At 50.6% G+C, this 13,181-nt stretch overlaps 1 protein-coding gene across 13 annotated transcripts in view; it reads left to right on the top strand.

The window, feature by feature from the left end:
* LOC106581247 (unconventional myosin-XVIIIa) overlaps positions 1-13,181 on the top strand; it is a 182,775-nt gene that overhangs the window by 90,037 nt on the left and 79,557 nt on the right. For 12 of the 13 annotated variants that reach the window (XM_014163171.2, XM_014163170.2, XM_014163169.2 and 9 more), the window contains one exon: positions 11,797-11,808. The exons of the other annotated variant lie outside the window; for it this stretch is intronic. In XM_014163171.2, the coding sequence (XP_014018646.2) occupies positions 11,797-11,808 (12 nt within the window). The remainder of the gene's footprint in view (positions 1-11,796; positions 11,809-13,181) is intronic. 13 annotated transcript variants of the gene reach the window in all.

Genomic DNA, 13,181 nt, shown 5'->3' with positions numbered 1-13,181 from the left:
GAGCGGGAACTGTGCTTCCTCAGAGGTAGGGGGGCCAGCAGGCCAGAGGTGGATGAACGCAGTGCCCTTGTTTGGGTGTAGGGCCTGATCAGAGCCTGAAGGTATGGAGGTGCCGTTCCCTTCACAGCTCCATAGGCAATCACCATGGTCTTGTAGCGGATGCGAGCTTCAACTGGAAGCCAGTGGAGAGAGCGGAGGAGCGGGGTGACGTGAGAGAACTTGGGAAGGTTGAACACCAGATGGGCTGCGGCGTTCTGGATGAGTTGTAGGGGTTTAATGGCACAGGCAGGGAGTCCAGCCAACAGCGAGTTGCAGTAATCCAGACGGGAGATGACAAGTGCCTGGATTAGGACCTGCGCCGCTTCCTGTGTGAGGCAGGGTCGTACTCTGCGAATATTGTAGAGCATGAACCTACAGGATCGGGTCACCGCCTTGATGTTAGTGGAGAACGACAGGGTGTTGTCCAGGATCACGCCAAGGTTCTTAGCACTCTGGGAGGAGGACACAAGGGAGTTGTCAACCGTGATGGCGAGATCATGGAACGGGCAGTCCTTCCCCGGGAGGAAGAGCAGCTCCGTCTTGCCGAGGTTCAGCTTGAGCTGGTGATCCGTCATCCACACTGATATGTCTGACAGACATGCAGAGATGCGATTCGCCGCCTGGTTATCAGAAGGGGGAAAGGAGAAGATGAATTGTGTGTCGTCTGCATAGCAATGATAGGAGAGACCATGTGAGGATATGACAGAGCCAAGTGACTTTGTGTATAGCGAGAATAGGAGAGGGCCTAGAACAGAGCCCTGGGGGACACCAGTGGTGAGAGCGCATGGTGCGGAGACAGATTCTCGCCACGCCACCTGGTAGGAGCGACCTGTCAGGTAGGACGCAATCCAAGCGTGGGCCGCGCCGAAGATGCCCAACTCGGAGAGGGTGGAGAGGAGGATCTGATGGTTCACAGTATCAAAGGCAGCAGATAGGTCTAGAAGGATGAGAGCAGAGGAGAGAGAGTTAGCTTTAGCAGTGCGGAGAGCCTCCGTGACACAGAGAAGAGCAGTCTCAGTTGAATGCCCAGTCTTGAAACCTGACTGATTAGGATCAAGAAGGTCATTCTGAGAGAGATAGCAGGAGAGCTGGCCAAGGACGGCACGTTCAAGAGTTTTGGAGAGAAAAGAAAGAAGGGATACTGGTCTGTATTTGTTGACATCGGAGGGATCGAGTGTAGGTTTTTTCAGAAGGGGTGCAACTCTCGCTCTCTTGAAGACGGAAGGGACGTAGCCAGCGGTCAAGGTGATGTCAAAGATGTCTGTGTATGTTTGTTCTGGGTGTTGTGTTTCTATGTTGGTCTGTGTGGCTCCCGATCAGGGACAGCTGGTTATCGTTGTTCCTGATTGGGAGTCATATATTTAGGAGTATGTTTGTCACTTGGGTTTGTGTGTGGTTGTGTTAACACTGCTATGATTTTGTAAGTAGCCTGTTAGCCTGTCTGGAGTCGTTCGTATTTATTGTTTTGGTGTTCACAGTTTAATAAATATCATGATGAGCACGCAACCCGCTGCGTATTGGTCAACTTTCTCAGACGATGATTTCTCTGTTTCGTCTGACGACGACACTTATGACAGAACCACCCACCAAAACAAGACCAAGCAGCGGAAAAAGGAGAGGAACACTGAGTATATGGACTATGGTGAAGAATGGACATGGGAACAGATTATGGCCGGAGAGGGCCCATGGCGAAAGTGGGGTGACGACCGGGAACGCTACCGGGGAACACGACTGGCGAGGAAGCCGGAGAGGCACCCCCAAGAAATGTTTTTGGGTGGGCATACGGGTAGTTTGGCTAGGCCTAAGAAGAGCCATAAGCCAGCTAGCTACCTGTGAGTATATGGAGGAGCATATGAGGTGGAGGGCGCCGTGTTTCGCTGAGGTGCGCACTATCTCGCCCATACGCACCCACAGTCCGGTGCGTGCCATTTCAGCCCCTCGCAGATGCCGTGCTGGAGTGGGCATCCAACCTGGTAGGAGGATGCCTGCGCAGCGCGTCTGGTCACCGGTACGCCTCCTAGGACCAGGCTACCCTACTCCCGCTCTACGCACGGCAACCATCAGGCCCCTGCACAGCCCAGTTCGCCCTGTACCAGCACCCCGCTCGTACAGGGCTGCTAGTTCCATCCAGCCAGGACGGGTTGTGCAGGCGGTGCGGTCAAGGCCACCTGTGCGCCTCCATGGCCCAGTCTTTCCGGTTCCCGCCTCTCGTGCTAACCCGGAAGTGAGGACCTCCAGTCTGGCGCGACCAGTACCAGCAACCCGGACCAAGCTTCCCATTAGTCAGCCTAGTCCTATTCAGCCTGTTCCCGCTCCTCGCACTAGTCCTGGGGTGCGTGTATCCAGCCTGGTACCTCCTCTACCAGCCCCACGCATCAGGCGCCCAGTGCGTCAGCCCAGCCTCGTGAGCTCGGCACCAGTGTGCAGTCCAGAGTATCCGGCACCAGTGTGCAGTCCAGAGTATCCGGCACCAGTGTGCAGTCCAGAATATCCGGCACCAGTGTGCAGTCCAGAGTATCCGGCAACAGTGTCTAGTCCGGTACCGAGGGAGTCTGCCTGCGACCCGGGACCGAGGGAGTCTGCCTGCGACCCGGGACCGAGGGAGTCTGCCTGCCACCCGGAACCGAGGGAGTCTGTCAACGACCCGGAACCGAAGCGGTCTGTCTATGATCAGGAACTGAATAAGTGGATAATTAACTATGAATTAACTGAGTCTGCCTACAGTATGGAACTGAAGGAATCTGCCCACGATCCACAACCGAGTGAGTCGGTCTACGACCCGGACCCCAATGAGTCTGCATACAACCTGGAGGGCAGGAGGCCGGAACCAGAGCCACCTCCAGGATAGGTGGGTTGGGTAGGGGGGTGTAGCACAGTGCCGTCGTTGACGGCAGCCACCCTCCCTTATTGTTTAGGGGGTATTTGTTTTTGTTTTGTTGTGGTTTTTGGGGATTTTTGTGGTTTATTTTTTAGGTGCATTCGGGGTATGCACCTTTGGGGGGGTACTGTCACGTCCTGACCAGCAGAGGGTGTAGTTGTGTAGTATTTTGGTCAGGACGTGGCAGAAGATGTCTGTGTATGTTTGTTCTGGGTGTTGTGTTTCTATGTTGGTCTGTGTGGCTCCCGATCAGGGACAGCTGGTTATCATTGTTCCTGATTGGGAGTCATATATTTAGGAGTATGTTTGTCACTTGGGTTTGTGGGTGGTTGTGTTAACACTGCTATGATTTTGTAAGTAGCCTGTTAGCCTGTCTGGAGTCATTCGTGTTTATTGTTTTGGTGTTCACAGTTTAATAAATATCATGATGAGCACGCAACCCGCTGCGTATTGGTCAACTTTCTCAGACGATGATTTCTCTGTTTCGTCTGACGACGACACTTATGACAGAACCACCCACCAAAACAAGACCAAGCAGCGGAAAAAGGAGAGGAACACTGAGTATATGGACTATGGTGAAGAATGGACATGGGAACAGATTATGGCCGGAGAGGGCCCATGGCGAAAGTGGGGTGACGACCGGGAACGCTACCGGGGAACACGACTGGCGAGGAAGCCGGAGAGGCACCCCCAAGAAATGTTTTTGGGTGGGCATACGGGTAGTTTGGCTAGGCCTAAGAAGAGCCATAAGCCAGCTAGCTACCTGTGAGTATATGGAGGAGCATATGAGGTGGAGGGCGCCGTGTTTCGCTGAGGTGCGCACTATCTCGCCCATACGCACCCACAGTCCGGTGCGTGCCATTTCAGCCCCTCGCAGATGCCGTGCTGGAGTGGGCATCCAACCTGGTAGGAGGATGCCTGCGCAGCGCGTCTGGTCACCGGTACGCCTCCTAGGACCAGGCTACCCTACTCCCGCTCACGCACGGCAACCATCAGGCCCCTGCACAGCCCAGTTCGCCCTGTACCAGCACCCCGCTCGTACAGGGCTGCTAGTTCCATCCAGCCAGGACGGGTTGTGCAGGCGGTGCGGTCAAGGCCACCTGTGCGCCTCCATGGCCCAGTCTTTCCGGTTCCCGCCTCTCGTGCTAACCCGGAAGTGAGGACCTCCAGTCTGGCGCGACCAGTACCAGCAACCCGGACCAAGCTTCCCATTAGTCAGCCTAGTCCTATTCAGCCTGTTCCCGCTCCTCGCACTAGTCCTGGGGTGCGTGTATCCAGCCTGGTACCTCCTCTACCAGCCCCACGCATCAGGCGCCCAGTGCGTCAGCCCAGCCTCGTGAGCTCGGCACCAGTGTGCAGTCCAGAGTATCCGGCACCAGTGTGCAGTCCAGAGTATCCGGCACCAGTGTGCAGTCCAGAATATCCGGCACCAGTGTGCAGTCCAGAGTATCCGGCAACAGTGTCTAGTCCGGTACCGAGGGAGTCTGCCTGCGACCCGGGACCGAGGGAGTCTGCCTGCGACCCGGGACCGAGGGAGTCTGCCTGCCACCCGGAACCGAGGGAGTCTGTCAACGACCCGGAACCGAAGCGGTCTGTCTATGATCAGGAACTGAATAAGTGGATAATTAACTATGAATTAACTGAGTCTGCCTACAGTATGGAACTGAAGGAATCTGCCCACGATCCACAACCGAGTGAGTCGGTCTACGACCCGGACCCCAATGAGTCTGCATACAACCTGGAGGGCAGGAGGCCGGAACCAGAGCCACCTCCAGGATAGGTGGGTTGGGTAGGGGGGGTGTAGCACAGTGCCGTCGTTGACGGCAGCCACCCTCCCTTATTGTTTAGGGGGTATTTGTTTTTGTTTTGTTGTGGTTTTTGGGGATTTTTGTGGTTTATTTTTTAGGTGCATTCGGGGTATGCACCTTTGGGGGGGGGGTACTGTCACGTCCTGACCAGCAGAGGGTGTAGTTGTGTAGTATTTTGGTCAGGACGTGGCAGAAGCTGTCTGTGTATGTTTGTTCTGGGTGTTGTGTTTCTATGTTGGTCTGTGTGGCTCCCGATCAGGGACAGCTGGTTATCATTGTTCCTGATTGGGAGTCATATATTTAGGAGTATGTTTGTCACTTGGGTTTGTGGGTGGTTGTGTTAACACTGCTATGATTTTGTAAGTAGCCTGTTAGCCTGTCTGGAGTCATTCGTGTTTATTGTTTTGGTGTTCACAGTTTAATAAATATCATGATGAGCACGCAACCCGCTGCGTATTGGTCAACTTTCTCAGACGATGATTTCTCTGTTTCGTCTGACGACGACACTTATGACAGAACCACCCACCAAAACAAGACCAAGCAGCGGAAAAAGGAGAGGAACACTGAGTATATGGACTATGGTGAAGAATGGACATGGGAACAGATTATGGCCGGAGAGGGCCCATGGCGAAAGTGGGGTGACGACCGGGAACGCTACCGGGGAACACGACTGGCGAGGAAGCCGGAGAGGCACCCCCAAGAAATGTTTTTGGGTGGGCATACGGGTAGTTTGGCTAGGCCTAAGAAGAGCCATAAGCCAGCTAGCTACCTGTGAGTATATGGAGGAGCATATGAGGTGGAGGGCGCCGTGTTTCGCTGAGGTGCGCACTATCTCGCCCATACGCACCCACAGTCCGGTGCGTGCCATTTCAGCCCCTCGCAGATGCCGTGCTGGAGTGGGCATCCAACCTGGTAGGAGGATGCCTGCGCAGCGCGTCTGGTCACCGGTACGCCTCCTAGGACCAGGCTACCCTACTCCCGCTCTACGCACGGCAACCATCAGGCCCCTGCACAGCCCAGTTCGCCCTGTACCAGCACCCCGCTCGTACAGGGCTGCTAGTTCCATCCAGCCAGGACAGGTTGTGCAGGCAGTGCGGTCAAGGCCACCTGTGCGCCTCCATGGCCCAGTCTTTCCGGTTCCCGCCTCTCGTGCTAACCCGGAAGTGAGGACCTCCAGTCTGGCGCGACCAGTACCAGCAACCCGGACCAAGCTTCCCATTAGTCAGCCTAGTCCTATTCAGCCTGTTCCCGCTCCTCGCACTAGTCCTGGGGTGCGTGTATCCAGCCTGGTACCTCCTCTACCAGCCCCACGCATCAGGCGCCCAGTGCGTCAGCCCAGCCTCGTGAGCTCGGCACCAGTGTGCAGTCCAGAGTATCCGGCACCAGTGTGCAGTCCAGAGTATCCGGCACCAGTGTGCAGTCCAGAATATCCGGCACCAGTGTGCAGTCCAGAGTATCCGGCAACAGTGTCTAGTCCGGTACCGAGGGAGTCTGCCTGCGACCCGGGACCGAGGGAGTCTGCCTGCGACCCGGGACCGAGGGAGTCTGCCTGCGACCCGGGACCGAGGGAGTCTGCCTGCCACCCGGAACCGAGGGAGTCTGTCAACGACCCGGAACCGAAGCGGTCTGTCTATGATCAGGAACTGAATAAGTGGATAATTAACTATGAATTAACTGAGTCTGCCTACAGTATGGAACTGAAGGAATCTGCCCACGATCCACAACCGAGTGAGTCGGTCTACGACCCGGACCCCAATGAGTCTGCATACAACCTGGAGGGCAGGAGGCCGGAACCAGAGCCACCTCCAGGATAGGTGGGTTGGGTAGGGGGGGTGTAGCACAGTGCCGTCGTTGACGGCAGCCACCCTCCCTTATTGTTTAGGGGGTATTTGTTTTTGTTTTGTTGTGGTTTTTGGGGATTTTTGTGGTTTCTTTTTTAGGTGCATTCGGGGTATGCACCTTTGGGGGGGGGGGTACTGTCACGTCCTGACCAGCAGAGGGTGTAGTTGTGTAGTATTTTGGTCAGGACGTGGCAGAAGATGTCTGTGTATGTTTGTTCTGGGTGTTGTGTTTCTATGTTGGTCTGTGTGGCTCCCGATCAGGGACAGCTGGTTATCATTGTTCCTGATTGGGAGTCATATATTTAGGAGTATGTTTGTCACTTGGGTTTGTGGGTGGTTGTGTTAACACTGCTATGATTTTGTAAGTAGCCTGTTAGCCTGTCTGGAGTCATTCGTGTTTATTGTTTTGGTGTTCACAGTTTAATAAATATCATGATGAGCACGCAACCCGCTGCGTATTGGTCAACTTTCTCAGACGATGATTTCTCTGTTTCGTCTGACGACGACACTTATGACAGAACCACCCACCAAAACAAGACCAAGCAGCGGAAAAAGGAGAGGAACACTGAGTATATGGACTATGGTGAAGAATGGACATGGGAACAGATTATGGCCGGAGAGGGCCCATGGCGAAAGTGGGGTGACGACCGGGAACGCTACCGGGGAACACGACTGGCGAGGAAGCCGGAGAGGCACCCCCAAGAAATGTTTTTGGGTGGGCATACGGGTAGTTTGGCTAGGCCTAAGAAGAGCCATAAGCCAGCTAGCTACCTGTGAGTATATGGAGGAGCGTATGAGGTGGAGGGCGCCGTGTTTCGCTGAGGTGCGCACTATCTCGCCCATACGCACCCACAGTCCGGTGCGTGCCATTTCAGCCCCTCGCAGATGCCGTGCTGGAGTGGGCATCCAACCTGGTAGGAGGATGCCTGCGCAGCGTGTCTGGTCACCGGTACGCCTCCTAGGACCAGGCTACCCTACTCCCGCTCTACGCACGGCAACCATTAGGCCCCTGCACAGCCCAGTTCGCCCTGTACCAGCACCCCGCTCGTACAGGGCTGCTAGTTCCATCCAGCCAGGACGGGTTGTGCAGGCGGTGCGGTCAAGGCCACCTGTGCGCCTCCATGGCCCAGTCTTTCCGGTTCCCGCCTCTCGTGCTAACCCGGAAGTGAGGACCTCCAGTCTAGCGCGACCAGTACCAGCAACCCGGACCAAGCTTCCCATTAGTCAGCCTAGTCCTATTCAGCCTGTTCCCGCTCCTCGCACTAGTCCTGGGGTGCGTGTATCCAGCCTGGTACCTCCTCTACCAGCCCCACGCATCAGGCGCCCAGTGCGTCAGCCCAGCCTCGTGAGCTCGGCACCAGTGTGCAGTCCAGAGTATCCGGCAACAGTGTCTAGTCCGGTACCGAGGGAGTCTGCCTGCGACCCGGGACCGAGGGAGTCTGCCTGCGACCCGGGACCGAGGGAGTCTGCCTGCCACCCGGAACCGAGGGAGTCTGTCAACGACCCGGAACCGAAGCGGTCTGTCTATGATCAGGAACTGAATAAGTGGATAATTAACTATGAATTAACTGAGTCTGCCTACAGTATGGAACTGAAGGAATCTGCCCACGATCCACAACCGAGTGAGTCGGTCTACGACCCGGACCCCAATGAGTCTGCATACAACCTGGAGGGCAGGAGGCCGGAACCAGAGCCACCTCCAGGATAGGTGGGTTGGGTAGGGGGGGTGTAGCACAGTGCCGTCGTTGACGGCAGCCACCCTCCCTTATTGTTTAGGGGGTATTTGTTTTTGTTTTGTTGTGGTTTTTGGGGATTTTTGTGGTTTCTTTTTTAGGTGCCTTCGGGGTATGCACCTTTGGGGGGGGGGGGTACTGTCACGTCCTGACCAGCAGAGGGTGTAGTTGTGTAGTATTTTGGTCAGGACGTGGCAGAAGATGTCTGTGTATGTTTGTTCTGGTTGTTGTGTTTCTATGTTGGTCTGTGTGGCTCCCGATCAGGGACAGTTGGTTATCATTGTTCCTGATTGGGAGTCATATATTTAGGAGTATGTTTGTCACTTGGGTTTGTGGGTGGTTGTGTTAACACTGCTATGATTTTGTAAGTAGCCTGTTAGCCTGTCTGGAGTCATTCGTGTTTATTGTTTTGGTGTTCACAGTTTAATAAATATCATGATGAGCACGCAACCCGCTGCGTATTGGTCAACTTTCTCAGACGATGATTTCTCTGTTTCGTCTGACGACGACACTTATGACACCTGGCCTGCTAAGTATTTAAATTATAACAAGTACTTTTGGGTGTCAGGGGAAATGTTTGGAGTAAAACTTACATTATTTTATTTAGGAATTTGGTGAAGTAAGAGTTATAAATAAAATATAAATACTAAAGTACAGATACCCCCAAAAACTTCTTAAGTGGTACTTTAAAGTATTTTTACTTGAGTACTTTACACCACTGACTGTAACTGTTGCATGTTGCGTTTGTTTTTGTTCAGTATACTACTACTAATACTACTGCTACTACTGCGCCTAATAATACTACCACTAGTGCTGCTGCTGCTGCTACTACTACTACTACTATGATGACGACGACTACTACTATTACTACTAGTAGTACTACTTTTAATACTGCTCCTACTACTATTACACCTACTATTACTATACTTACTACTATTACTACTACTACGTTACTACTAATACTGCTACTACTACTATTACTATACTTACTGCTACTACTGTTACTATTACTACTAATAATGTTACTACTACTACTACCACTATGGCTGCTACTACTACTACTACTACTAATATGGCTACTACTATTACTACTAGTACTATTACTACTATTAACACTACTACTACTACGTTACTGCTACTAATACTACTACTACTGTCACTGTTACTACTATTACTACTACTACTACTACTACCACTACCACTACTTCTACTACTGTTACTACTACTGTTACTACTACTTGCTCTCATCAGCGGATTGGTTGCACAGCAGGGGTTGTTCCCACCAGCAGAGGTGGCGCTGCTACTACTACTACTACTATGATGACGACGACTATTACTACTAGTAGTACTACTTTTAATACTGCCCCCTACTACTATTACACCTACTATTACTATACTTACTACTACTACGTTACTGCTACTAATACTGCTACTACTACTATTACTATACTTACTACTACTACTACTGTTACTATTACTACTAATATTGTTACTATTACTACTACTACTACTACTACTACTACCACTATGGCTACTACTACTAATATGGCTACTACTACTACTAGTACTATTACTACTATTAACACTACTACTACTACTACGTTACTGCTACTAATACTACTACTGCTACTAATACTACTACTACTACTACTACTGTTACTACTACTACCACCACTACCACTACTTCTACTACTGTTACTACTACCACCACAACTACTACTACTTGCTCTCATCAGCGGATTGGTTCCACAGCAGGGGTTGTTCCCACCAGCAGAGGGCAGTGTGTACATGCTTCTCTCCATGGCATGATGCTGTTGTCTGATCAACGCTGTGGGAACTAAAGGATTAGCCTTCATCCATCTATTTAAATCTTCACTTCACACTATAATGTCCTCTTTTCCATACCTGTTAAAAGGGTGAAGGGTTTGGAAGAATGGATGGTTTCCCCTACCTCTCTGCAGAGGTGATTTTAAGCATCCTCCTTGTGTTCCTTGGTCCCTTAGCACAATTTACTCTTGACAACAGGGGTGGCCAACGCCAGTGTTTGGGGACTGCAGGATTTTGTTTCAGCCAAGCACCAACACCTGAGGAAACTAGTCACGGTCTAATTTGAAGATCATGATTAGTAGATGTATGTGTGTTAGACCTGGGCTGGAACAAACTGCAGGTCTCCAGGACCAGAGCAGGTATCTCCTCCTCTGAGCATGCCCATGGTATCTTCACTCACATGGTTCTCCTGCCTGCACCTCAGAGCATGGATGGGGTTAGATCTATAATATACACTGAATGTACAAATCATTAAGGAGAACTTACTAATATTGAGTTGCTACCCCCCTTTTCCCTCAGAACAAATCGATGTAAATAGTCCGGTGGCCATTTGATGAATTGTTCAGCAGTCTTATGGCTTGGGGGTAGAAGCTGTTAAGGAGCCTTACCAGGCGGTGGTAAGGCAGTGATGCAACCGATCAGGATGCTCTTGATGGTGTAGATGTAGGGCTTTTTGATGATCTGGGGACCCATGCCAAATCTTTTCAGTCTCCTGATGGGGAAAAGGTGTCGTGCCCTCTTCACAACTGTCTTGGTGTGTTTGGATCATGATAGTTTGTTGGTGATGTGGACACCAAGGAACTTGAAGCTCTCGACCCGCTCCACTACAGCCGGGTCGATGTAAATGGGGGCGTGTTCGGTCCTCCTTTTCCTGTAGTCCACGATCATCTCCTTTGTCTTGCTCACATTGAGGGAAAGGTTGTTGTCCTGGCACCACTCTGCCAGTTCTCTGACCTCCTCCCTATAGGCTGTCTCATCGTTGTTGGTGATCAGGCCTACCACTGTTGTGCTGTCAGCAAACTTATTGATGGTGTTGGAGTTGTGCTTGGCCACGCAGTCGTGGGTGAACAAGGAGTATAGGAGGGGACTAAGCCTCAATTCGTCGGGGCATGGACTCTACAAGGTGTCAAGTGTTCCACAGGGATGCTGGCCCATGTTGACTCCAATGCTTCCCACAGTTGTGTCAAGTTTGCTGGATGTCCTTTGGGTGGTGGACCATTCCTGATACACACAGGAAACTGTTGAGCGTGAAAAACCCAGCAGCGTTGCAGTTCTTGACACAAACCGGTGCGCCTGGAACCTACTACCATACCTCGTTCAAGGCACTTACATATTTTGTCTTGACCATTCACCCTCTGAATGGCACACATACACAATCCATGTCTCAATTTTCTCAAGGCTTAAAAGTCCTTCTTTAACCTGTCACCTCCCCTCCATTTACACTGATTGAAGTAGATTTAACAAGTGACATCAATAAGGGATCATAGATTTCACCTGGATTCATCTGTTCAGTCTGTCATGGAAAGAGCAGATGTCCTTAATGTTTTGTAACTCAGTGCATGATAACATGTCTGTTCTCCAGTGATAAATGTAAATTGTTAATACATGAACTGTGTTTCTAACCCCCTCTCTCTACTTGCATGTTTGCATGCTGCGCCCTTGACATGCAGAGGCTGACGAAGGTAATGGAAAAAAACATTCAAACCAAGCTCTTCTTTCTTTCTTTTTTTTCTAACTTAGTCTTGTAGATATGTCGTCTTTCTTAGTGCCTTTATCATTCTACCCAGACGTTCTGTCATTAGCATTTTTATTGTTTTTTTCCCTCTCTCTCTGTCTCTCTCTGTCTCTCTCTGTCTCTGTCTCTCTCTCTCTCACTCACACGTTGCTTCATGAATCAGAACTTTGTAGTCCTTTAAAGCTCTCTGTCTGATGTCTCTCCATGTCGCCTACTTCCAATTCCACAGCACTGTTATTATTATTCAGACCCAAAGCAAAAGCAAAGCTTGTTCATTTGAACCTGTTTGGTTTCCCCCCCTCCCCAACCCACAAGGGAACTTTCTAGTTGTTTGTGTCAGAACATTGTTTTCATTCTCTATGTTCTGTCTCTCTAGTCTAGAATGTTCTTCTTGGACTCTGTGGTAGAGTGTTGTTTGATGAGAGGTTAGAGGCGACCATATAGCCCGAGTCGCTGTGTCTGTGAAAGCGCTCCAGAAAACAGTGGGGGTGATCCGCCACACAGAGCCAGTAACATGGGGAGACGGAGAGGTGTTGTTAAACCAGCTAACAGTGCTTAGCAGTCTAGTCTCAGGGTTGTCTTGGTAGAGGAGGCCTCAAAGCTCAAAAGATGGGCTGCAGTCCAAACTCAAAGTAGACAGCTCTCGGCCCTAAACCCTCAGGCGAGTGTACCTTAAATGTCCCTTACCCGAGTGATGATCAGAGAGGCAACGTCCTTGATGGAAATCTTGAAGTTGAGCTTAAAAACAACCAACATAAAGCTATATATGTACCAAGCAAGCTAACGTAGCTAGCTAGCTACAGTTACCCATATTAGCAGGCTAGCTCGTTTTATAGTTTGGTCATTTATTCCAATAGATTTTAGAATTCCAAAAAGTATGTGTATGAAGATAGCTACGTTTTATTGGCTCCTCACTCCGAGACTAAGCCAATTTGCCAACTCTAAAATCAATGTCATATACAGTACCAGTCAAAAGTTTGGACACACCTACTCATTCCAGGGTTTTTCTTTATTTTTACTTCTACATTGTAGAATAATAGTGAAGACATGAAATAACACATATGGAATCATGTAGTAACCAAAAAAGTGTTAAACAAATCAAAATATATTTTATATTTGAGATTCTTCAAAGTAGCCATCCTTTGCCTTGATGACAGCTTTGCACACTCTTGGCATTCTCTCAATCAGCTTCATGAGGTAGTCACCTGGAATGCATTTCAATTAACAGGTGTGCCTTGTTAAAAGTTAATTTGTGGAATTTCTTTCCTTAATGCGTTTGAGCCAATCAGTTGTGTTGTGACAAGGTAGGGGTGGTATACA

The sequence above is a fragment of the Salmo salar genome, chromosome ssa20 (genome assembly GCF_905237065.1).
Source record: "Salmo salar chromosome ssa20, Ssal_v3.1, whole genome shotgun sequence".
NCBI classification, from domain to species: domain Eukaryota; kingdom Metazoa; phylum Chordata; class Actinopteri; order Salmoniformes; family Salmonidae; genus Salmo; species Salmo salar.
This window is presented reverse-complemented; position numbering and strand designations above follow the sequence as displayed.